The sequence below is a fragment of the Phaeodactylum tricornutum genome, chromosome 9 (genome assembly GCF_000150955.2).
Source record: "Phaeodactylum tricornutum CCAP 1055/1 chromosome 9, whole genome shotgun sequence".
NCBI lineage: Eukaryota > Bacillariophyta > Bacillariophyceae > Surirellales > Neidiaceae > Phaeodactylum > Phaeodactylum tricornutum.
In genome coordinates this window covers 537,805-561,539 of record NC_011677.1, presented here as the reverse complement: position 1 = coordinate 561,539, position 23,735 = coordinate 537,805, and the positions used below count along the sequence as shown (strand labels likewise).

Below are 23,735 nucleotides of genomic sequence, written 5' to 3'. Positions count from 1 at the left end.
GTGGCACTTTTTACCAACGACGAAGACGAGTACGATCGCATATCTCACTCTCATCGGAGACCATGCAATAAACATCGTGGCGGGAAACGTCGGCATCAAGGTTAAAATTTTGTTGTTTAGTTTAAATAGTTTGAATACATAACAATGTTTGAGCGCCAAATGATGCTACTTAGAGTGAACACGTTCTGTCCCCTTTAAGGGAGTTTTCACCTTTTTCCATCCCCTTTAGTGAATTTCCTCATTATTTTACTATATCTACTGGGGAGTCTGGGTCGTAGCTATGAATCTTTGGGGTCAGTTTTGGATAGGACTTTTTGATTGAATCAGACGGGTATTAAAGGAAGAAAACGGGTATACCGTATGCAACCTCTACTCACACATCCATTGCATAGGCAATTGGCATTTCGATTAGGTGAAAATGTGGAGGTCGATAAGATCAAAATAGGAACCCTACAAAGTCCAGTGGCTCATTGTGTCACTTTGGTTTTGCTATTGGTTTGGCGGTCACCCTTTCCGTTTGCCGCGCGCGCTATTCAATAAACTATCACTATCAACAAATAGTGACTATGATAGCAATTTTCATTTACAGTTAAAAAAAAAACCGGAAAACTTCCTCGTGAGAAACTCGATTCCAGAAGAAATTAACTGTCGCATTCGTGTCCATTATAATGTTCTGCCTTATTTCTTCATTTCTACTGCCACTGTCGTTATATATGATATATGCGAAGAATTAGTCGCAGCAAGATCAGAGTCAGTCGATCGTTGCCTGTGAGACAACAAATGTATCGTACGGGATGCCAACCATTGCTTCTTGTTGGATATCAATCCAGTGTCAGAAGGTGAAGCATATCTAATTTTCACGGCATGCCCGACGAGGAAGACGTAGCGGCCCTCGCTCAAACCTCTTTTCACAGACTAGCCGAGAATTTACATCGAAATGGCTTCGATATCTGCCATCCCTTCCACCCACGCTGGTACAATGAATGGCTTCAGCAGCAAGCAAATGGGCTATCAATTTTGGACGAAAAAGACATATCGGGCGCTTTTCTAATTGGAAATACCAAGAACATGTGGCCGTATTTCAAACGCTGGTGGAGCACTCGTTCCACCATTGGCCAGCAGCTGTCGGCTGAGCAGCGCAAGCACCCGCTGGATACCTTTTGTAAAGATACAATCACGGCTATTGTCAAGAGCTACTTCTTGTCCCTCGAGGGTGGTAATGCAAACAGGGATCGATTTGAGCTTCACTGGGCCTCCACCCACGAAATTGAGAAGCTGGTGTCCATGCAGCGAATCGCTAGTGTTAGCGGATTTGCCTACTTAGATCCGCACACTCACTTGGCTGTACATCCCATTTACGGCACTTGGATGTCGTTTCGGGCCGTGGTTGTCTTTCACTCGAAGAGTCGAATTCCATTTCAATTGCCACCACCGAAAATGGTCCCTTGTTTGCTATCTCCACAGGAGCAAGAGATTGCTCGAGAGGCAATGATCCATGCACTCAAATATAGCGATTTGGACCAACTTTGTGGTCAGCTTCACAATACGATGGAGGGCAATGATGAAATGATTTTAGCATGGATAGCCCTCCGAGATTGCGTCCGAGTTGGTCGTGAGTATCGATTTTCCCATGATCAATTAATGTATCATTACACAAAACGCCCAAGATACCTAAGTTAACTACCTGCTTTCAATAAAAGGATGACTACGTCTCCAACATGAAATTGAATCTTCGCAGAGGCAATGAAACTCTACAGAGTTTTTCCTTCCATTCACCGTCAATAGAGCCAGTATCTTTGAAACAGTCATTCTTTAGCGTTTGACGCTGTGACACAGGTTTCCTCGGCGTGCGCGGAGGACGTCGTATTTGTAAACGATTATATCGCTAGAAAAATAAATATACTGAGAAGCTGCTTAGTTGGAACAGGGGAGATTTATGCTTCGGACGAGGTTTGAAACTTCGCCGTTGGAAACTTTGTCGAATGGAAGGACTAACTGGCACCACCACCTTTTAATTAGCCTTACGTTGGATATGTATATATTTAGCATGATATAGCTTTCGCATTGACCAAATGTAGACGTCCATATTGGTTATGAATAAAGCAAATTACTTGTTAGTGAAGACAAATAGATCGAGTGTATCCTCACTGCTAGACCAACATAATGCGCTTTCTCGTTTGTTGACTTTAACTACGTCATTAATGCAAAGGAAAAATGGATGTATCACAAATAAGCAGAAAAGAGCGCTCGAAGGCAAGCACTTCGGGGAAATTCCGAATCCACTTGTTGATAATCCTTCTCTTCTCAACGGCGCTTTCAGCGATATCAATTGTTTCGTCAATCTTGACTCACTTCTCCGATCCAGTAAATTTCATTTCGGCAGTATTCTTGCCATCAAGTCGAGCCAATGCGAGCATGGTCTCCAGTTCTGAGGTTTCGGATGACACTCTTTCCTCAACTTATCGGGTCAAAACAGAAACAGTAGTAGAAGGACCCGCTCAGTCGATGTATCTTCCTGCTCAGCCTTCTTCCATGATCTTACTGCGTGCCATTGGGAATGCGTTGCCACCTCGGCACAGCCCACGACAAACTCTTGACAATCTAGAGTTTACTTTAGCTCATGAAAAAGCATTTCCAAACACAACACGCCATTGGTTTGTGAATCGTATTGTAGATCCGAAGGTTCGAGAGCAACTGCTATGCCGACTTCGCAAGGCCAACGAAACCTACACTATAATACCCTTCAACATACAAGTCTATGGCCAACTCTCAAAAATCCCGACTCTTAATGCTACCGAACCAAACAGAAGCAGGACATTAGCGCACAGAGGAAGATTTGCTGAAGAGGAGAAGAAGCACGAAAAGATTCTGTACGTCATCAATGTAAACGGCGTCAGGAACGCCATGCTAGAATATGGTCGGCGACACACAAATGCCCAGTACATTCTTCCGTGGGATGGGAATTGCTTCCTGACCCAAAATGCTTGGTCTGCGATTCAGTCGTCTCTGACCATGCATCCAGATGACAAGTATTTCTTATCACCCATGGATCGGCTAAAGGAGCCCAACGAAGCTTTACTATCGGAATCATACAAACCAAACGCTGTGGAAGAGCCGCAAATCATCTTCCATCGAACAGCACTAGCCAGATTTAATGAAAATCTCCGGTACGGGCGACGAGATAAGGTAGAGCTCCTGACAAGGATACGGGCGCGAGGTCCATGGGACACGGCACTTTGGGACTGGCAGGAGTCGGAAGTGACAAGCTTGGATATGAAGCCAACCCCAGACTCCTCCGCGGACGTGCCAGTCGCCGGGTGGTCGGTGCGTTTGTATTCGGGTAAAGATGGTGCTGAGCAACCTGGCGCAGTTGCTCTGCGTGGGAGCTTGAGGAGAAAAGCTGTGTCAATGCTCTTAACTCGTCTCGACCATGATTATTCAGCAGTCAACGAGCATCAAAGAAAGGCCGAGTGGATCGCCGGTATGCAGCAGCTGCAACCAACTACTGCTACTTGTTTGTGCAAGTATTCTACGTGTCACCATCCAACATAGTATCCTGTTAGGCAGTAAGACAGTCCTTGGAAGTACAAAAATTGAAATCAGAAAATCATAAGCAGGAATGTCTTTGTTGACAAATCAGACAAAATGCTGTTCATGCAATTATTTTATAAAAAATTCGCTATTTGGGATGAACACGCATGAAAATTACGTTATTTGGAAAAACATCACACCTGTCATAAGTGTTTCTATTCTCGCGGGAAATGCTTTTTAAGTAAAATGGTATGTCCTATGTTAGATCACAATGATTGTTTTCATGTGGTCATCTCTTTACAGTCAGTTGCTCCAACGGTGAGGACCTGGGAGATGGCATTCACCTATGTAAATTATTACTGTTTTTCCAACCAACAATAGTAAGAAACACAACTACTAAGAAGCTAGCCATTAAAGAGATCTTTCCATCATTCAATGCTTTTCATGGTGCCTGGTTTGTCACAACTATGCACTTAATAAGAAATACAGGGTTTTAGAAAACAAAGACAATATGTGCTTTGGAGCAACCTGCTTTTCCGCACCTGCAACCAGGTGGAGAGGTACCAAGTCAGTGTGCCAGTGCCATATTTATGTCACGCCCATAAAGAGCCAGGATACATGCTTCACAGGTGAATGGATAATCAATTCCTTTCTTAGTGGACATACCTGAAATGACAATGAATGTGCAAGGAAGCAACAATACAAATGTTTGCTTCTAGCAAGTGTTTCTCCCGCTCTTGTTGCGCATATTCCAAACAAAAAAAGCCCATGGGCGCCGCACAGCAAGTCCGGGACATAGTACGTAAAGCTGGTGGAATACAACTGAAAGTGATTCAGGCCTACAATGTTGTTACATCAAAGCGCCAAGATGGTGTAAAAGTACACATTGGGCAACATTTCTTGCTGACTTCCTACTTTGAACACCTCCAAAAAACCGATCCAGATGGTATCTTTATACTTGAGACGCAACATAGTGCATGGCTTTCCGAATGGCCACAGTTTTGACAAAGCTATGCCTCATTTTTGTTTCCAAAACAGGCTTGGAATATGGGTCAATACATGTTACTACAAGCAATGGCACCTTGACAATGTCACCTTCACAACGTCACCTGATTTCAAGCACCTTGTGTTGTTGACTGTTACTCATGACAGAAAGAACCAACTTGTTCTACTGGCATATGCTGTTATGGAGTACTACCAAAGCACAACCATAGGATAGATTGCTATTAGGACAGTGAGTGGTAAACAAAGGTGGGTGTTGAGACAAACAACCTGCAATACACCTAAGAGACTTAGGGACTGTAAAACTCAACTTGTTGACAATGCTCCCCACGGGTTAGACAGCGGATACAAGGACCTATGCGTAGAATACAATTTGGATCAATGAACTTATAAAACAAAGAGTGGGTGATTACCTTCTACAAAATAGTCAATCTGATGTGCAGTCCAGTGAACAATCCCACAAAATGCCATCAAATCTTCGATCTTCCACAGCTGCCATAATCTCAATAGGCAACCTTTCTTTCACATGTATATATACTTTTGGAACTATAAGTTCCTTGCACAATACCTATGGTGAGTATAGGATCTTGTTCAATCCCACCATGTGGTTTGTGGTACCCCTTTTGTTCCTGCAATTGTGTCTCCGATGTTCCGATCAAATTTCACTGTACCTTGGTCTTATAAACTGACAAGTAAGGACTAAACACATGCGCCTCCAAAAACATAGCAATTGTACAAATGCTATGTTTATTGTGAGTCCACGTGGCCACAAAATAAGGCTGACAATATTTCTGTGTGCACCTCCTTAACTCCACGTGCATAGTTTTGATTCACACTTGCGACATCCATGCTAGGTGAATCATGTCCATGAGACATGTGTCGCAAGGAGGCATACTGTAACATATGCTATCTGCAATGTTGAGAATGAAAGAAACCGGACATGGTTGGACAGCAGTTAGAAAATGACTTTGAAGGGGCTAAAGCAGTAGTGGCTGAATTTGATAGAGGAATTCAAAGCCATGCCTTCCAATCAATTGTATGTAAAATGGGGGCCAGATTGGGTGTGTACGGCATTTTTCCAAGACCATGGCGTGAAGCAAAAGGTTCCAGATGCTCTTGTTTCTGTTGTCTTTGCTCTAGCCAAATGTTGGACAAAGGATGTATACAAAAAAGCACTGCAAAAACTTGAGCTATTGGAGGCAGAAGATGCAGTTTGGTGTGACAAACGGACGGAACAATTTGCTGCTGATTTGTTCCTGGAAGCTGGAATACCAGGGTATAGAAAGCAGTAAAACAATGCAGCGGAGTAGATGAAAAGGATGGTTGAGGATCTTTGACACCAGCCAATCCTCAATGTACTTATTGGTCTGTCTAGGTGGGCAATTTGCAAAAATCAGAAGCGTAGTGAGCTGGCTGAGAAATGGATTAAACAGGGTTCTCTATTGCCTACATTTGCAAAAGAGTATTTCACTTTGTGCATGGAAGCTGGCCTGAGATGGAATGTTTTGATTACTTGTTATGAAGTTAGTCTGTGGAAAGCCTAGATTGGGCATTTAAACAACAGCACTGCAGGATCCTCATTGGATGTCAAAGTCAATGCAGAAACATTCCAAATTTATTGTCCATGCAAATACAACAATGAATTTGGAAAACCCTGCAGCCATGGTTTGGCACTTATAATCCATTCCAAACTTCAACCAAATGACAAAGCATGGTACAACTCTGGGTTCCATTGTACTACATATGGCCAGATGTAGAGGTAGCTCCTTAATTCCATTTCTTTTGCTAATGGGACAACTGAAAGCAGAAGAGATTCTACCACCGGAACACAGAGTTAGAAGAGGGATGTCCAAAAAAACAATACAAATCTAGACTGGATAGACCAAAGCTATGTCAAAAATGTGGACTAACAGGACATACACAACATACTTGCCCCAAACCCAGCACTGAGGTATGCTATTGGAATCATAGAAAGAGGACTATGAAATACGCAAAGTTGGAGGCTCAAATGTGAGCAAAATAACAGAGTAAAATCAAGGTTGTTTGTACAGCTTTGTTGTTAATGATCTCCTTATTTATTATTTGTTGACCACAATTGAATAAGGCGCAAAATCTATGAGAGATTTTTGGATTGTCTGCAAACGTTGCTGGAATATGGAGCTGGTGTCAATATAACTGACCAAGACAGTAGTTTGGTCCCGCAAGCTGCAGTGATAGCCGGACATGTCACAAATGCAGGAGAAAGTATTTCAATCAGCTCTGCCTTGCATGCACTAACAGGCATGTCAACTGGAATGACAGTTTTGAGTACCGGTTTGCGCAATGGCGCGCACTAGTTGGGTCATGGCACCCAAGGCAAGCCTGTCAAAACTAATCTTGTGTGTTTGGCCACAAATCCCGACACGGATGGTTTTGGACAGGCACAATCCCAGCTGAGTATTCAGAAACATGATGTGACTGTTTTGGGACTTGATTGTTGCCATGCTAAGGAGCATGGCAACTATGATGAATGTGCCCATGGTGCCGTGTATAACACCATGGAGAATAGTGAAACAGACCACAATGGCGCTTGGCAGCTTGTGGGGCCAAATGGAAAGTGAACAGATTAGCTCTTTAGTTTAGAGTTTATAAATCTTAACAACAATTGTGTGAAAACCATATTTGTTAGTTTTTATCTCTTTGTTAGAAGCCAGACAAGTCTTGATCACCTTGTGCTGTCTTCAGAAGCCAGGAGATACTTGACCATTGACAAGGCAAGGTGGCCTCCTTTAGTTTTCCTTTCAATTCAGCCACTGCTAGCAACTCTAGGTTGCCCCCTGACATTGATACTTATTCAGAGCTAGATTGCAAAGTTGTCCATTGCTGACAATAGAACATTGTCTGTGATTTTTGCTGTCCTCCAAAAAACCATTTCCATGTTCCTGTTTGTGCTGCACAGGGATCCTCTGTGACTGCCAGTCTACTACAACATAGCATTCACCAACAATAATGGACCATACATGGATAGATCATCAATTAGAATTAAGAAGTTGTCTCTGAGCCCATTGCAACCTTCATCTGCTGCATTGTAGTCTCTATTTGTCTTGTGCACTAGCTGCAATGCCAGTTGCTTTTGAATGTAGACAATTGTGTCCTTGTCAAATCCACAATCTCCACCTGCCAGAGGTGAAAAGATGTAGTGATCCAACACAACTTGCCATTCTTGTGAAAAATGGTCTACTTTGACAGAAAAGCAAGCTTCCAGCTTGTCTCTAATTTTGCTGGTAGTTGCAAAATTGCGCTTGCCCTTTGCCTGATTCTGCTCCTCAACCAAGGAAGTCACAATTGCAACTTCTTTGTTGGATAAGTTAGAACCACCACAACAAGCAAAAAGACAATTCTTATCATTGTTTTTGATGGTAGCCCAAATTTTCCACCAATCAACATTCCTGTAGGCAACTGTTGATAATAACTTCAACGTTGTCCATTAAACTATCTCAAATGGAGTTGGCAGTCTCAAAGTCACAAAATTTCATGGCTTTGGACCACTTTTCCAACTTGGTAATATTCAAGGCCTCATCCACTGGTGTACCAGGCTGCAACTGTGTGTAAACAGTGCATCAGCAATGCATATCATTGAATCCAGGATGATCAGGACCTAAGTCTCCTCCAACAGGCCACTGACAAAGACGGTTGTCAATAGCACATTGAAATCATCTTTCAACTTGTCACTTGTGTTGTCAGCTACACAATTGTTACGGGTCTGTTTAGTGCCGGAACGACGGGAAAGCAGATTTCTATACATTGCAGCTGTTCTGACTTTAAAATTCGCCATCTGAGTATTCCGATTCAGCGTAAAGGCAACTGGGGTTGCTGCGCAAGCCTTGTTCACGGCTCGGGTAACCCCCTTCGTTTGCATAGTCACCAAACATGACACCGTCAGCGCACCATTCTTTACGAGCGTCAAGGACGTAAACTCCGTTGGACAAGAGCTGTTCCTGCACACAATTGGCGTCTTAAAATTGCCGAGACATTTTTTACTGTAGTTGCTCTGCCAAAAGAGCGTGTATCTTGTCTTCACTGATGGCCACTTCCAAGGGACCGGCATTGGACGACGGCATATAGATGTGTCCGAATGGGCCTAAGCAAACGTGCAATATGTGTCCGAGTGGGCCTAAGCAAACGTGCAATGAGCAATTGCTTCAGCTTTGCCAATTTACGGCGACGCGTAAATGCCAGCGGGCGCGAGCAATAAGAATGCCACATTGCAAGACCGAGAACTTGCTCAACCGCAGCTTTGCCTGAGAAGAACGGCTTGTGGGGTTCTTTGTATTCCGAAATCTCTTCGGCGGCTTGCGAGGAGCCAACCCCATTTTACGACAGTATGCATTTGTGCTAATCCCACTTACGCCTTGCGTTGCTTTCTGCACTTTCTCCTTTTCGTCGCCAATGCCCAATACCTCAGACCAGTGTTGTTCTTCTGGTCGTGCATTCTACAAGGAAAGAGTATGCTGCTGGGTGGAGAATAAAAAATTTCATGGATGGAACTACTACTTGAATCCAAATGGCTAAATATAGTAAAAGAGATTGTTCTTTACTAGCTGTAAATATTTTACTTGAGTGAAAAGAATTTCCCGCGAGAATAAAAATGCTTAAAATAGGTGTGTTATTCCCCAAATAGCGTAATTTTCACCCCTGCTCATCCCAAAAAGCAAACTTGCTCAAAAACAAACTCATATTGAAGCAAGCCCCAGAGAAATAGGAGTGCTGACTGTGAAGCTTGTTGGTTGGAACAGACGAGATATATCCTCCGGACGACGCCTGAGACTTCGCCATTGGAAAATATGTCGAACAGAAGAACTACCTGGTTACCACCAAATTGTAAGTAGCATTCCGTTGGTGAGATATATATATCGCTTTCGCATTGTTACTCACTGTCGCTGAAGGACGCTTGAAAGCTATCCCAAGCATTGCTCACAGTCGCATTGACAATAATCCCAAAAGGAATTTGAACAATCCAAACATTTGCAGGTTTGCAGGCAACTTACAAGTAATTCCCCTGACTGTAATAGCTACTGAGGCACAAGAGGATAAAACTACTAGTACAGTCCCAAGTTCCAGAAAGGTCCTATCCCGTCCGACATATTGAACAATCCAGTAATCTCGTAGTGATTCAAAGGCGGATCTATCAGTTCAGGGGGGATCAGGACGTTGTTTTGTCCGGACGTCGATTTGTAGTCTAGCATAGGACAGTGGTGCAGTGCGTCCAAAAGTATTGGTTGCCAGCGCCGCGCGTCGATACCGTCAATATTGCCGGGACATACGGCGCGACGACTTAGATACGGGTTTGCATAGCGCACTGCTCGACAAAGGGCCGTCTCTTTGTTTGGGGCATCTGAATCTGCAAATCGTTTCCAGTAGTTCAAACCGATCTTTTCCGCCATTCTTGCCATTGTGATCCATCCCTGGAGCGTAAATGCCTGGTAGTGTTCGCATATTGGCCGTCTCAATTCGTGTGGTAGGGCTCCCGTGGTGGCATTCATCTGTCGTCGAATGCGCGAAATCGACCGTTGCATTCGCGAAATTGCCAGAGGTAGATTACCAGCATACAGAGCAAGTGGCGCAACTTGAACATCGTAAAACAGACCGTGATTGTTGTTGGCAGAAATCTGCCACCTACCCTGTTCACTGGAAAGCAACCACTGAAGATAGTTTGCAAACCAATTGCGTAGCTGATCAATCTCAGATTCAGATAGCGCGCCAGACTTCTCAATGAGTTTCACCCCATCCAAAAAGAAATATAGATCCTTCATTTCGATTAAGCCACACGGAGACCCAAACATTTCTCGTTTTTCTACGTCCCATTTAATCTGTGCAAAGTTGATGTTTGCATTCATTCTTGTCTCATTGTAGATGAACCAATGTCTGAGGTTCTCCGCTGCCCGGCGGGCATACGTAATGTTTCCAGTTACCGAGTACGCCAAGGCCAAGACAGTAGTGTTAAACTTCATTGCCAGCAATTTTGTCCGATCATATTTTTCGCTCCCTTCACTAAATGCGACGGTTCCAGGCGCACGCTCACCATCTCGTAGAACAAATGGTTTCGAGTAGTCCGTATATCCTGTACTGTTCAACGTAGGCCATTGATATGGCGCCACATGGAAGTAATCGTGACAGTCACCGGAAACGCCGCAACCGAAACCGCGCTTGTCCATTACTGACCATGGTCCGAACGACAATGCTTTATTTGCCAATTCCAAAAGCTCTTTCACAAGGGGCAATCGCTTGCCTGCTTTCCAAAGCTCCCTCTCCTCTGCCAGTTGGCTCTCCTTGTAGTACAACAGTGTTGAAGATGAGAGCCCATGAAGCTCCTGTGACGCTCGGATATCCAACCTAACCAACTGAGCAGATAGGTTATGACCGCGTCGGTTCAGTTTTAGTATTTTTGTTCCTAGTTTGCCGCCATTTTCAATTCCAGAATGCACACAAGCAGCCCAACCCGCATCTGGAACACCGCTAACGGAATCGGCTGCTTGCTCACGTTCTACGAAGTCAAGTTCCCAGTCTTCCCAGGGAATGCCCTCGTCCCATTGTCCTTTGACACCAATCCGGGTCAATAACTCTGCTTTGTCGCGGCGGCCGAACCGAAGATATTCGTTGTATTGTGCCAGGGCTGTACGATGAAATGCAATTTGTGGCTCTTCTGTGACATTGGCATCGATAGATCCTTCGTGTAAACGAATGGGTGAAGTAAAGTATTTTGCTTCCGGATACTTTTGCATAGAAAACTGGATTGCATCCCAAGCTTCCCGCGTGAGAAAACAGTGTCCGTCCCATGGAAGAATGTATTCCGCAGCGCTGTTCTTTTTGCCGTAGCGTAGCATGGCATTTCTCGCGCCGTTGATGTTGGCAACATATCGTATTTTGCTTTGTTGCACAGTTTCTTCAACAAGCGTCGCAGCCTTTTCTTCCGCCGAGCGTTTGATATAGTGCTTCGAATGAATTGTATCCTTACTGTCGAAAGAATACAAAACGTTGTCGTATTCGCGAAGCGAAAAGGGGATGATGGTGTACGTTTCATTAGAAGACTTTAAGCGTTGCACGATTGCCTTCTCGACCTGTGCATCAGTAATTCGATTCAAAAACCAATGACGGGTTGTATTGGGAAAGGCAGGCTCATTTTCAAGAATATATTCGAGAATCCGTAGTGGTTTGTTCGATGAGTTGGTCGAGGAAAGAGGATTCCCGATGGCCCGTACAACGACCATAGACCGAGTGTACGATCCGTTTGATAAAGAGGAAGTTGTTTGTCCGCTGGCTTGCTTGCTTCTTGTTATCGATTCCAGTGTTTCATCACTCGTGTAAAAGGGATCTATGCCCTCGATGGATACATCAATATTTTGTTTTTTAGCGCCTTCTTTGCCGGAAGCTTCAACAGGCCTCCCTGGGTACTCATCATAACCATCGCCAGGCATAGGCAAGCAGAAAAATGACCGCAATGCCAGCATATTGGCAGTTGTAAGAATCAATACAACCAAAGCAATCAGTTTAGCTGCTGAAGCAACGCTTTCGGCTCTTCTCATTTTCATGTGCAAATAGAGTTTGTTCTTTCAAGAAAAATTGTGGTCAACGGGAACCGTTGTAGGAAAGATGGAAACTTTTTCTTTCAGAGGCTGCAATAACCAAGGTGCATCAAGGGAAGTGTTTTGAATGTTCGGGAGAGATATTTTGCCCAAAACAATTTTGACTTCGTCCACAGAAGCATAGCAGGACTGAAGCACATTACTGTTAGTTGAAACAGGTGAGATTTATCCTCCGGACGAGTCGCCGTTTGAAAATATGGTTTACGGAAGGTTACCACCAGCTTGTAAGTAGCATTCCGTTGGTGATATATATATAATATAATACTGCTTTCGCATTGTTCTTACTGTGAAACAGGTGAGATTTATGCTTCGGACGAGGTTTGAAACTTCGCCGTTGGAAACTTTGTCGAATGGAAGGACTAACTGGCACCACCACCTTTTAATTAGCCTTACGTTGGATATGTATATATTTAGCATGATATAGCTTTCGCATTGACCAAATGTAGACGTCCATATTGGTTATGAATAAAGCAAATTACTTGTTAGTGAAGACAAATAGATCGAGTGTATCCTCACTGCTAGACCAACATAATGCGCTTTCTCGTTTGTTGACTTTAACTACGTCATTAATGCAAAGGAAAAATGGATGTATCACAAATAAGCAGAAAAGAGCGCTCGAAGGCAAGCACTTCGGGGAAATTCCGAATCCACTTGTTGATAATCCTTCTCTTCTCAACGGCGCTTTCAGCGATATCAATTGTTTCGTCAATCTTGACTCACTTCTCCGATCCAGTAAATTTCATTTCGGCAGTATTCTTGCCATCAAGTCGAGCCAATGCGAGCATGGTCTCCAGTTCTGAGGTTTCGGATGACACTCTTTCCTCAACTTATCGGGTCAAAACAGAAACAGTAGTAGAAGGACCCGCTCAGTCGATGTATCTTCCTGCTCAGCCTTCTTCCATGATCTTACTGCGTGCCATTGGGAATGCGTTGCCACCTCGGCACAGCCCACGACAAACTCTTGACAATCTAGAGTTTACTTTAGCTCATGAAAAAGCATTTCCAAACACAACACGCCATTGGTTTGTGAATCGTATTGTAGATCCGAAGGTTCGAGAGCAACTGCTATGCCGACTTCGCAAGGCCAACGAAACCTACACTATAATACCCTTCAACATACAAGTCTATGGCCAACTCTCAAAAATCCCGACTCTTAATGCTACCGAACCAAACAGAAGCAGGACATTAGCGCACAGAGGAAGATTTGCTGAAGAGGAGAAGAAGCACGAAAAGATTCTGTACGTCATCAATGTAAACGGCGTCAGGAACGCCATGCTAGAATATGGTCGGCGACACACAAATGCCCAGTACATTCTTCCGTGGGATGGGAATTGCTTCCTGACCCAAAATGCTTGGTCTGCGATTCAGTCGTCTCTGACCATGCATCCAGATGACAAGTATTTCTTATCACCCATGGATCGGCTAAAGGAGCCCAACGAAGCTTTACTATCGGAATCATACAAACCAAACGCTGTGGAAGAGCCGCAAATCATCTTCCATCGAACAGCACTAGCCAGATTTAATGAAAATCTCCGGTACGGGCGACGAAATAAGGTAGAGCTACTGACAAGGATACGGGCGCGAGGTCCATGGGACACGGCACTTTGGGACTGGCAGGAGTCGGAAGTGAGAAGCTTGGATACGAATCCAACCCCAGACTCCTCCGCGGACGTGCCAGTCGCCGGGTGGTCGGTGCGTTTGTATTCGGGTAAAGATGGTGCTGAGCAACCTGGCGCAGTTGCTCTGCGTGGGAGCTTGAGGAGAAAAGCTGTGTCAATGCTCTTAACTCGTCTCGACCATGATTATTCAGCAGTCAACGAGCATCAAAGAAAGGCCGAGTGAATCGCCGGTATGCAGCAGCTGCAAAAAACTACTGCTACTTGTTTGTGCAAGTATTCTACGTGTCACTATCCAACATGGTATCCTGTTATACAGTGAGAGAGTCCTTGGAAGTACATAAATTGAAATCGGAAAATTCATCTGCAGAAATGTCTTCTCTGACAAAGCAGACATATGCTGTTTATGTTTTGTTTAAGTATTCGTTGTCAATCATAGCGGGTTTTGATCATCCTCGAGAAACGTTTGTTTACACTCAAGATCGTTGCGAGAGGCCACAACGTCGTTAATCCATGATGTTCATTGATGCAGCAAAGAGTATGTATTCTAAAGTTGCATCATCGTGACAGTATTTCTAGTGATAGCAAACCAACACTTCTTGCCGTGGAATCAGCGCAATGCCCAAATCCAAGACTACTACTTCAAAGACTGGGGGTCAGCAGTACCGAAAAGAATCGAAGGAGGAGCGAAAGGCTCGGCTGAAAAGCCAGCAAGAAGCTCGTGAGGTGAGTGAACTACTCTGAAACCGTTCAGATCTTGAAGCTAGCTAGTTAGTAGTTGCTAGACAGTCCGGAGGCCGATGCTTGATTGATTCAGCATCTCCATCTAAGAGTTTGCTTTTTGTTGTCTCTTGCTGCAACATGCCAGTTTTGTCAACGAGTTCTCCCTTCTATCGGTGGACTTCTTTTATTTCTTTTGATTGGCTTTGCCGTCTACGTAAGGTCGGTCCCGCCTAAGGTGACATCACAACCCATGGCACCTACCGATACCGCAAATCCAAATTTAGAGGAATTCCAACAGCCCGTGACGAACGAAGCATCCGAGGAATTAAAGTCAGAAGCTAATCTACAGGAGCCGGAAGTACGAACCAAAGAAGAGGAGACGATTGAGTTGTAAGTCTTTGTTTCTAGCCGATTGTAAATCCGATTAACTCGAGCAGAACACTAGAATATACTGTCAATGGCGTCTTCGAGGCCAGATAGTCGCATGATATTCATAGTCAATTTAAAAGCAAATTGCAGCAACGACGCCCGACCCTTTCAGGGGTTGCTCTCTAGGATAGCGCGAACGGTTCAGCATCGGAAAAAGGAATGAATTCTCCATCTTTGTATACGCCGTGGTAGACTTTCAAATCACGTAGTTGCACTGCCGCTTGACTAACAAACAGCGAGTTGGTTCCATCTTCGAACCGCTCGTAATATGAACCCAGCTTGCTTCGTGCCAATTTTTTGTTATCTCGATTGAGTGGAATAACCAGAGAATCGACACCAAAGGAAGGTCCCGATTCTGGATTGTCGCTGACAATATAGGTAGAGGACGGAGGATGAGAAACATGGACCAGGTTGAACCAAATATGATATACCTTTTTCTCGGCTTACATTTGTGCCAGCCCAGCCCCACCAACTTTCCTTAGTTTGGTGAAAGTTCCGTCCTTGTTACGGACAAATAAAAATGCTGCAATTGAACCACGAGCTTCGCCGTAACCTACCCATCCTTTGGGATTATACCCTCCACAAACTTGTCCCGAGGTGGTGGTACAGACAACAAGCGCTCCTCCTTTTCGATCCACTGCGTTGTGGAATGCTTCCGCACTCCATCCATTATTGTTTGCGCTGTATGTCAAATAGACAGCGCGTTCCTCTAAATTGGTGTTTTTCAACAAAGGGCGTAGTGCGGCCATTTCCTTATCGTCCGCTTCGACCGACGCCACGTCAAAGTCGTCCACCGTAGCCGGGTACTGCTCTGGAAACCGTTCCCTACCGAACCGCTTCAAACCGAAGGGTTCCTCTTCGGGTTTCCCGAAAAAGAAGGTAAAGAGTTTTTCAACGGCGTCGGGCTCCTCCTCCGGAGTAGTAATTTTTGACGGCTCCGGCTCGGCTTGCTTTGGTTGCGGCTTTTGGCCGAAGTTGAAAAAGTGGCGTTCTGTTCTTCGATACGAAAGCGGCGAATGAAGACTCCGTGACGGTACGATCTGAAAGCCATGTGAAAATGTCGCTAGCACTGAAGCAATTAGGTAAATTTTCCGCATCTTACTTTTCTGCAAGACTTGGTTTGGAATCTATCGGGAGACTTAAAATTGTGAATCGAGAAAGGCTTCACTCTCCGTACTCAATTTTCCCGTAACGTGGCGCAAATGAAAAAATAGAAGCCAGATTTTCAAGGGTTTGCGAGTTTGAAGTTTCAAGATCTACGGAGTCACGTCAAAGACGTCGATCATTGCAAAATGGGTGACCGACGGTTACGGAATCGGTATATTTAACCGTTGTGACGTCGAAGTTCCGTTCGGTACATTCGAATATTGTTCACCCGGTACCAAATTCGAATACGAAGATATCTATCGACAGATTCCGCATTTGCCAAATCGTTCCGCCCTATCGTATACTCTCCGCGGCCGACAGTGATCGACTACGGAGATTGGAGTACGGCTTCACACCTTTTGACTTCCTAGTCTTCGCCAGCTACTACCAACCCTCGCCTTTGCTGACAATCTCTTGATTTCTTGCATACATTTTCCTCATATCTGAAAACATGGCTTCCAATGATCCTATTGAGATCAATCCAGTGAGGAGAACACCTTTTCGGAAGCTCTTCACTTGCTGTCTGCCCAAAGCCGAGATGGAACCCAGAGCTACCGAACGGGGTGTGGTTTTCTCCGACCCGGAGCGTATGCCCGGTGAGTTGACGCGTGGTCCGTTCGTGTGTAGCCGACATGATCAGTAAACTGTCTAACCCACATTTTCCTCGCGCGCGATGATCATATTGAAGAACACATGAAGCAAGACATTGACGATGTGACAGAAGAGGAATCATCCGCGACTGGACTTGACATTGATTTTCACGACTCACAGCATGGACGCTTATTCGACCTTCCTGATCTGGACGAAAGCTTTAGTGAAGACGATGTTCGTCCACAATCTGTCGTGGTCGAATTTTGGAAGCTCATCATGTACGTGCCGCTCTGTCTGTCACGCGGCTTTGTTGATAACCCAAACCATGGTCACTTTTTGACCCTGTTCTGTTGTCTTTCGTAGGAGTTTCGTCTTTCTTGACTGGATACGTGGCGCTACCGGTCCAAAATTGATTACGAATGGATCCACCAAGGCTAAGACTGTGTAATTGTGGCATCGTTTTTGTCATTGCCTATGTCCAGCTTACTCCGCACATTGCAGGCGTCTTATTCAACCTTCCAAAAGCGTCCTAAACAAAGAGATCTTACAGGTAACACCATCCTCAGAAAAACTGACCGCTAGAGCTCTGCCTTTTTTCTCATGCGACGGGCATTTACGCTTGAGTTTAGCATCTCTATCCGTCATTTTACGCTTATATTAACTGTGTGTGTGCAAATTCCCGCAACAGCCAGTAGCTTGTCAGATATACTTTATGACTAATGCTGTCGCAAGCTTAAATTACATACTGCCCGCAAAGTTGGCTTGATCCACAGTCTTTTTTGCCGTTCCGCTCGCGACTGTCCCATTGCTGGGACCGACGCCGTTGAGCATTGTGTCGGCCGTGCGCTTGAGAGGCCACTTACTTGTAATTTTGATTCGATTGGAAAAGAATTCCATTCCGCCATCTCCCGTTATGTCCATGTCGCCGTATTTGCTTTTGGTTCCGTACAAGCCACCAAACGAAAAGGGTTCCCGGGGGACCGGAATCCCAATGTTGGTGCCCAACATGCCGGCTTGGAAGCGCGACAGGAACCATTCCGCATTCGCCCCATTCGTCGTGTAGATCGATGCAGCATTGCCAAACTCGTTAGCTTTTTCAATCGCAATGGCCTCTTCCCAAGAACTACAGACGTAGACGGAGAGGACTGGTCCAAAAACTTCCTCCGTCATGGTTGTATCGGTCGGGCTCGAGTGCAGCAACACAGTCGGCCCAATCCAACAACCTTCCTTGCGTTTCCATCCCCTTCCGTCCAACAAAACTTTGGCACCATCCTGTTCCGCCTGTGCAATGTACCGCAAAATCTTGTCGTACGAAACCACGTCAATCACCGGTCCCACCTGTCCAGGCTCACTACCTGGCGCTAAACTTGCTGCATTTTGCACTACCATATTGAGCAGCGTCTCTTGTGCCGTTCCCACCAACAACAAAACGGATGCCGCCATGCACCGCTGTCCGGCGCAGCCTGCAAAGCTGACGCAAATATCGCGGGCGGCACTTTCCACGTCACAATCGGGCAAGGCGACTAAATGATTCTTGGCCCCGCCTAGTGCGGTACAACGCTTGTGCAGTCCCCGACAGGACGTCGCCACCAATTGTGCCACGTGCGACGAACCGACAAAAGTAACAGCCTTGACGTGTTCGTGCGCAATCAAGGCTTGGACGGCGGCTTGCGTGCCTTGCACCATGTTGAAGACTCCGTCGGGAAGGCCGGCTTGTTGCAAAAGCGAGGCAACTCGGTGCATCGTCAGCGGAACTTTTTCGCTGGGTTTGAGTACCATAGTATTACCCATGACGAGAGCGATGGGAATGGTCCACATGGGTACCATAAAGGGAAAGTTGAATGGTACAATCGAAGCCACGACTCCGAGTGGAACGCGACGATCTTGGCAACTCACACCGCCACTGCTCACCGACAGCGTTTTCCCTTGTGCAAGCTGGGGCAAACTGCACGAGTACTCCACCGTTTCGTTCCCCTTGGCAACATCCGCCAGTGCTTCCGTCAGATTTTTGCCGTTTTCGGCGACGATCAAACGCGCGAGTTCTTCCGCGTGTTCCTGTACGAGTGCGTGGAATTTGAGCATGACAGCGGCACGGGCTTTCGTAGTCCAGCCGGACCATTCGGGAAAGGCATCCTGTGCCGCTTGGACGGCGGCTTGCACGTCGTCGATCTCGGACACGCCGACGAGACCAATCGTGTGATCGTTGGCGGGGTTGGTGACTTCCAGATATTGTTGCGTGGATGGTGCCAGAAAGACTCCGTGGATGAAATTGTCCACTTTCGGGACGGAAGTTCCGTTCGTGCTGCCGGAGGCCATTGCTTCCGTCGCCATTGGGAAAGAGAGGAGAAACGACTTGCGCGGGAACAGTTGATGCACCGAGGCTCTACCCAGACGACCCTTGTGTGTCAAAACAAACGGAAGATGTCCCGACTCTGTTTTCTCGCGGGGGCGCACGCCGTTCACAGACTGTAAACGAACGAACTCTCCCTATTCCGGGTCACGATGGATTAAGGGTTTTGGAACAGCAACGAAATTCGATGAGAAAAGACGTCATTGGGTTAGAGGATCTGTCCGTCTTCCGCAGCGGTCAAACGTACATACCGTTTGTGCCTTTTCGCAAATTCCGTCCGAATGCCATTCGAGACCTTTCTATGTAGACTCCAGTAGAAACAGTACTGAGTGCCAACAGAATTCCGTTTGTGAAGCAATCACCCATATCGTGGCTAGTCTAGCCTACGCGCGTAGTAGATACACAACACCAAAACACCACACCGCCTTGGTTCCGCTGCGAACAAATAAGCAGAGAAACACCGCGTGGTAAGTACCGGAAAGCAAGTGTCGATAGCTACCAGTAATATTTGGCACTTTTGTTTGTACACAATACAACGAGCTTGCCTTCGGCCGAACAATCGACGGGAGGCTTTCTACGCATTCAAATCTCTTGCCACTGTACAACAATCGGTTCACTGTCAGTTGCATTTTCGTTTCCCTCAGCGTTCACATTGACCTGATTGAAAGAATCAACGGGAGAAACAAAGCAAGCTCCGCCAATATTCACCCGAAAGCCTTACTTTCTACGACTGACCCTTTCGCACGCCAAACATGACAAGCAGTCCTACCGTAACCCCGAATACTTCGGCGAATCGCCGACGGCATCGCGTTACCGCTGATCCCCATTGGAAAACGGCGCAAGCCGCTTTGACGCACGCCGTGTCGCGAGCGGTGCGGGAGCTCCGGCACGAGTACGGATATTCGTTCGATCGGGCGGCACAAGCCGTTTTCCAGCATCTAGAGATAGGTAGCAGTGCCACAGCGCCCGTAGAGCAGCACGAGGTGAGTCTACGATGAGAGATGAATTGGGAAAAAATCATTGCGGAAGAACTCGAATCGGGTTGGAAGATTTCGAACGTCAAGGCGGCATCTCTGTTTGCTTTTATATTGTTGGTAAACTGACAACGATTCCTTTTCGCTGCTTTCCTATCTAGGTATCCGCGATGACGCGTCGTTACGGAATTGGTAGCGTACATGCGCGCTTAGCTTTGGCCGTGGCTCGAACGATTCAAAAGCAAGCGTGCGAAACCAAAAGTGCCGCGGCCGTCGTGGAAGAGATGATTCGCAAGCTGTCGCCCACTGCCGTTCTTGTGCAGCACGGCACTCGTTTGGAAGACACCGATGGGTTTGTTGTTACGGCAGCTACTAGTATATCGACGCCGACAACGGTGCCGTCTCGTCAAAAATCTGCAACTACAACAGCAGCACCCACACGCAGCGCAGGCCCCCCATCGCGCCCCAACGTCCGGCCGGGCACCAATGGTCCTATCAACATTACTTCTCATACCGTCGTCAACACCAGCACTGCGAATGGCAAGCCTGCCCAAAAGAAGAAATCTAAAATGAAAAAGGAAAGCGCGATCGCGCCCAAGTCTGGTACCATTAGCACGCGCAAACGATCGCTGGACGAAAGCACCCCGCAACACGAGGTATCCGCCTCGACTATTAGCCCTCCTTCCGCATCCCGCGTGCGGTCGGAGTCGATGGAGGCCGTCTCGGCCAAGCTTGAAACGGGCGAAGAAAAAGCTGGCGTCTCACCCATCGCTCGTAAACGCGGACGTTCCGAAGAATCCACGGAACAGCTGTCGAGCACGAAACGACCGCGCAACGTGACCTGAATCTGATTACATAGAAAGAACATTACAGAATCCATTACGATGCTTTAGATATTGTGAATTGGATATAAGAATAGGGTTTGTACGCGGTCGACTCTAGCATAGAGTTTATATCACTCCATAAATACAGAATATGTTGCGATACTCGCCCACAATTGTCTAACCGTGTATGCAATCTACCAACAACACCAACGGCTATCGTAGAGCAAAAGAGAAACGTTCACGAGCACGTTGCAATATCGATTTTCCCAACACGTGAATCTCACTGAGGCGCATTACTTTTCTTCGCGAATCAATGCCTGCTCTTCATCGAACTCCTTCCCGGAGGTTTCCGTCCCTTGAGCCCTTGTCGCAATAGGTTTGACCAATTTCATCTCTGTCGGTGTGCTATCGAATGTGTAGTTACAGATAGCAACAATAACCTGGAGACCAGCAATCATCATTGTAGGTGTCAGCGGACCTCCCAGAAAAAGGTTGTCGAGAACGGACGACAGAATGATTGCCCCAGTCGTGGCCAGCGTCTTGAGAATAGAATCTCCGTACTTGATCGACAGCGCCACCAACAAGCCTCCTCCAGCTCCAAGACTCGTAACGACGACAGCCATGATAGACCAACCACTCCCAAAGCCTTCGGCGGGCGAATCCGTAGCGATGAAGCAAAGATAAACTGGGAAGCTTCCCAGAGCCAACTGAAAATTTCGTTCCCAGATACTCAGCTGCTGCGGATCAATTTTGATTACTTTTTCAAAGTAGATGGAGGCAAATCCACTGAGAATGACTTCAATCAACACTGCCACGGTACCCACAATTACGTTGGCGCCTGCGTTAGTCGACAATAGGTTACCCGACTTGCCCCAGATTGGCTCCGAAAAGAGTAGAACGCCAAGCATCAGAGCAATCATCGCTCGCCACTGGGTCCACGAGTATTTTCGATTCAGCATCAGAGCAGAAAATGACGCAGTTGTTAAAATCTTGCACTGCGCAAAAATAGTAAACATACCGGCCCCAATATTTCGTAGTGACACGAAAGAAAGAATATTCATCGCGCCATAGATGAGAGCAAGAACAATCATTTTGCGGCTTGATTGTACCAGAAATTGAAGCCGTTTGGTCAAAGTCACATTCTCATCCAAAGTGCCTTTTATCATGTAGGCCGAGAATGCCATCTTGATGACTTCGCCGACCAAAAGAACTTCGTATTTTGAGTAGTTCTCTTTCAGAACTCCTTGACTGTATCGTCTTAGCACTGTGAACAAAGAATTCTGCAAGCACAAAACTACCAGAACAACGATGCGCATTGAACTCATACACCGAAAGCGTGACATGAAACTCCGTCGATCCTTGTCCTCGTTACGACCACTTCGGTCGTCCAGAAGATCTGGAGAATTCTCTAAAGCCATGATTTCCAGCACCCCTCCCGATTGGCTCGATTCCTGGCGTTCAACCATGGGTTGCTTTTTCCCTCTTGATTCCATGCTTCTCTTGCGTTTTTGGTCGCTGCCAGGTTCTGAAGATTCAGCTGCTGTGCCAAAGTGGCGAAGCCGCTTGAACACGGATTGCTTCGCGTAGGAAATTTTGACTCCTATATCACTGTCGATAGCAATAAGTCGAGTCTGGATTTCGAATCCTTAGCAGCAGGAGAATAACCGAGTCTATCGTTCCCATTCAGAAAATTTCAATAGCGACTCACAGCTATTACCTAAACTGTAAAAAATCCTGGACGAAGACCCAAAAGAAAGACCGTGACGCATAAGTGTATGCCCCTTCCTTTGTTGTTGGTTTGAAAGCTAGCCCGTATGCGTGACTGACAATACGGAGTCCCAATTGGGGCATATATCTTTTTTGATCAACTGTAAGACTACTACCTATTATTATCGTTCTCCCTATCGTAGCCCGAGCTCTCCAGCTAGCTCTCTATATTGAAGTCGCCTTATTTACTGCCACAAATCACTGTCAGGTGAGGATGTCTCTTCCCATATCTTTGATGCCAGTAAATGTAATCTTGGAGATCCATAGAATATCCTAAACAAATATTTTTCAATTTTAATTTGCGCAATAACCACCCTGAAGACCGATATGGCGACAAGAATCCAATACTCAAAAGCCGGTGTACATATGCTTGCTCGACTCACTGTGCAGCAACTTTCGTTAAGACATCACTGTGAAAAGCTCTACCATTTCACAGCAGAAATAGTTTCTATAGTCCTTACAAGTAGGAGCTATCCATAATCTCTGCTGATACTAAACATTGAATAGAGACGTTTTCGACAAACGCATGACACCTTGGACATTGTTATTAGGCTCACAAGAAATCAGTCCCAATCCCACCTGGTGTATCCAAGAACATTCATATGTTGCTTATCCTCTTCCTCGAGTTCATTCCACGACTTGTCCAAGTTTTTCGGCCGTTCATTATGCTTCCATTTTTCTTCCGTATATCCAGCAGCAACGGCAGCTCGTCTTATATTCTCCGGAAGCTCTCGCCAATCATGCTGCTTGAATTGACTGTCCCATGCCTCCTTTGTCCATCCGAGAGTTTCCGCCGCTCGTCGCTCTTCCTGCGTCAAATCCTCGAACCACTTATTCTCGCACGCGGGCCAGTCGCCATTGTTCCAGCTATCCTCAGTAAAGCCAAGATCTTTCACAGCTACCCTGATAGTCGGGAGGAGCTTGGCATACTTGATGCCATCGAATTTGATGTCTTTGTTGCTGTATTTCAGTTGTTTGGGCTGCGTCTCCGAACTCTGGCTAGTCTCGTTGACGTCGTTCTTGTCCTGATCAGTCTTTTCGCCAGCATAGTTGGCACAGCACATATCAATCACCTGTTCCAAAAAGACCATTGTCGTGCTTGATGTGCGATATGTAGTCTCGGGGTCGTCAAAGTTTGTGGAAAGTGTAATATATTGTGG

General features: G+C 46.0%; 12 protein-coding genes across 12 annotated transcripts; 6 read left to right on the top strand and 6 right to left on the bottom strand.

Moving 5' to 3' along the window:
- Positions 1 to 864: 864 nt before the first annotated feature.
- PHATRDRAFT_36109 (predicted protein) lies at positions 865 to 1,889 on the top strand (the record flags this gene model as incomplete). Its single annotated transcript, XM_002180632.1, has 2 exons — positions 865 to 1,612; positions 1,837 to 1,889. 2 exons carry the CDS (start codon positions 865 to 867, stop codon positions 1,887 to 1,889), a joined length of 801 nt encoding a protein of 266 aa, XP_002180668.1.
- A 269-nt stretch (positions 1,890 to 2,158) lies between these two features.
- Positions 2,159 to 3,552, top strand: PHATRDRAFT_46198 (predicted protein; the record flags this gene model as incomplete). The annotated part of the gene is made up of 1 exon (XM_002180631.1): positions 2,159 to 3,552. Exon 1 carries the CDS (start codon positions 2,215 to 2,217, stop codon positions 3,550 to 3,552), a length of 1,338 nt encoding a protein of 445 aa, XP_002180667.1. The 5' UTR covers positions 2,159 to 2,214.
- A 4,781-nt stretch (positions 3,553 to 8,333) lies between these two features.
- Positions 8,334 to 8,885, bottom strand: PHATRDRAFT_36107 (predicted protein; the record flags this gene model as incomplete). Its single annotated transcript, XM_002180424.1, has 2 exons — positions 8,334 to 8,510; positions 8,733 to 8,885. 2 exons carry the CDS (start codon positions 8,883 to 8,885, stop codon positions 8,334 to 8,336), a joined length of 330 nt encoding a protein of 109 aa, XP_002180460.1.
- A 726-nt stretch (positions 8,886 to 9,611) lies between these two features.
- On the bottom strand, positions 9,612 to 12,095 carry PHATRDRAFT_36106 (predicted protein; the record flags this gene model as incomplete). Its single annotated transcript, XM_002180423.1, has 1 exon — positions 9,612 to 12,095. One exon carries the CDS (start codon positions 12,093 to 12,095, stop codon positions 9,612 to 9,614), a length of 2,484 nt encoding a protein of 827 aa, XP_002180459.1.
- Positions 12,096 to 12,737: 642 nt separating this feature from the next.
- PHATRDRAFT_36105 (predicted protein) lies at positions 12,738 to 13,997 on the top strand (the record flags this gene model as incomplete). The annotated part of the gene is made up of 1 exon (XM_002180630.1): positions 12,738 to 13,997. One exon carries the CDS (start codon positions 12,738 to 12,740, stop codon positions 13,995 to 13,997), a length of 1,260 nt encoding a protein of 419 aa, XP_002180666.1.
- Positions 13,998 to 14,389: 392 nt separating this feature from the next.
- PHATRDRAFT_36104 (predicted protein) lies at positions 14,390 to 14,888 on the top strand (the record flags this gene model as incomplete). The annotated part of the gene is made up of 2 exons (XM_002180629.1): positions 14,390 to 14,497; positions 14,640 to 14,888. 2 exons carry the CDS (start codon positions 14,390 to 14,392, stop codon positions 14,886 to 14,888), a joined length of 357 nt encoding a protein of 118 aa, XP_002180665.1.
- A 157-nt stretch (positions 14,889 to 15,045) lies between these two features.
- PHATRDRAFT_36103 (predicted protein) lies at positions 15,046 to 16,020 on the bottom strand (the record flags this gene model as incomplete). Its single annotated transcript, XM_002180422.1, has 2 exons — positions 15,046 to 15,289; positions 15,371 to 16,020. 2 exons carry the CDS (start codon positions 16,018 to 16,020, stop codon positions 15,046 to 15,048), a joined length of 894 nt encoding a protein of 297 aa, XP_002180458.1.
- A 500-nt stretch (positions 16,021 to 16,520) lies between these two features.
- On the top strand, positions 16,521 to 17,108 carry PHATRDRAFT_36102 (predicted protein; the record flags this gene model as incomplete). Its single annotated transcript, XM_002180628.1, has 3 exons — positions 16,521 to 16,665; positions 16,758 to 16,938; positions 17,024 to 17,108. The coding sequence occupies 3 exons, from the start codon at positions 16,521 to 16,523 to the stop codon at positions 17,106 to 17,108; spliced, it is 411 nt and encodes a 136-aa protein (XP_002180664.1).
- A 250-nt stretch (positions 17,109 to 17,358) lies between these two features.
- MMSDH (methylmalonate semialdhyde dehydrogenase) lies at positions 17,359 to 19,052 on the bottom strand (the record flags this gene model as incomplete). The annotated part of the gene is made up of 1 exon (XM_002180421.1): positions 17,359 to 19,052. Exon 1 carries the CDS (start codon positions 18,989 to 18,991, stop codon positions 17,399 to 17,401), a length of 1,593 nt encoding a protein of 530 aa, XP_002180457.1. The 5' UTR covers positions 18,992 to 19,052.
- Positions 19,053 to 19,564: 512 nt separating this feature from the next.
- PHATRDRAFT_46195 (predicted protein) lies at positions 19,565 to 20,829 on the top strand (the record flags this gene model as incomplete). Its single annotated transcript, XM_002180627.1, has 2 exons — positions 19,565 to 19,993; positions 20,146 to 20,829. The coding sequence occupies exons 1-2, from the start codon at positions 19,763 to 19,765 to the stop codon at positions 20,827 to 20,829; spliced, it is 915 nt and encodes a 304-aa protein (XP_002180663.1). The 5' UTR covers positions 19,565 to 19,762.
- A 272-nt stretch (positions 20,830 to 21,101) lies between these two features.
- Positions 21,102 to 22,509, bottom strand: PHATRDRAFT_46194 (predicted protein; the record flags this gene model as incomplete). The annotated part of the gene is made up of 1 exon (XM_002180420.1): positions 21,102 to 22,509. Exon 1 carries the CDS (start codon positions 22,299 to 22,301, stop codon positions 21,102 to 21,104), a length of 1,200 nt encoding a protein of 399 aa, XP_002180456.1. The 5' UTR covers positions 22,302 to 22,509.
- A 629-nt stretch (positions 22,510 to 23,138) lies between these two features.
- PHATRDRAFT_36098 (predicted protein) lies at positions 23,139 to 23,666 on the bottom strand (the record flags this gene model as incomplete). Its single annotated transcript, XM_002180419.1, has 1 exon — positions 23,139 to 23,666. One exon carries the CDS (start codon positions 23,664 to 23,666, stop codon positions 23,139 to 23,141), a length of 528 nt encoding a protein of 175 aa, XP_002180455.1.
- Between the last annotated feature and the right edge of the window lie 69 nt (positions 23,667 to 23,735).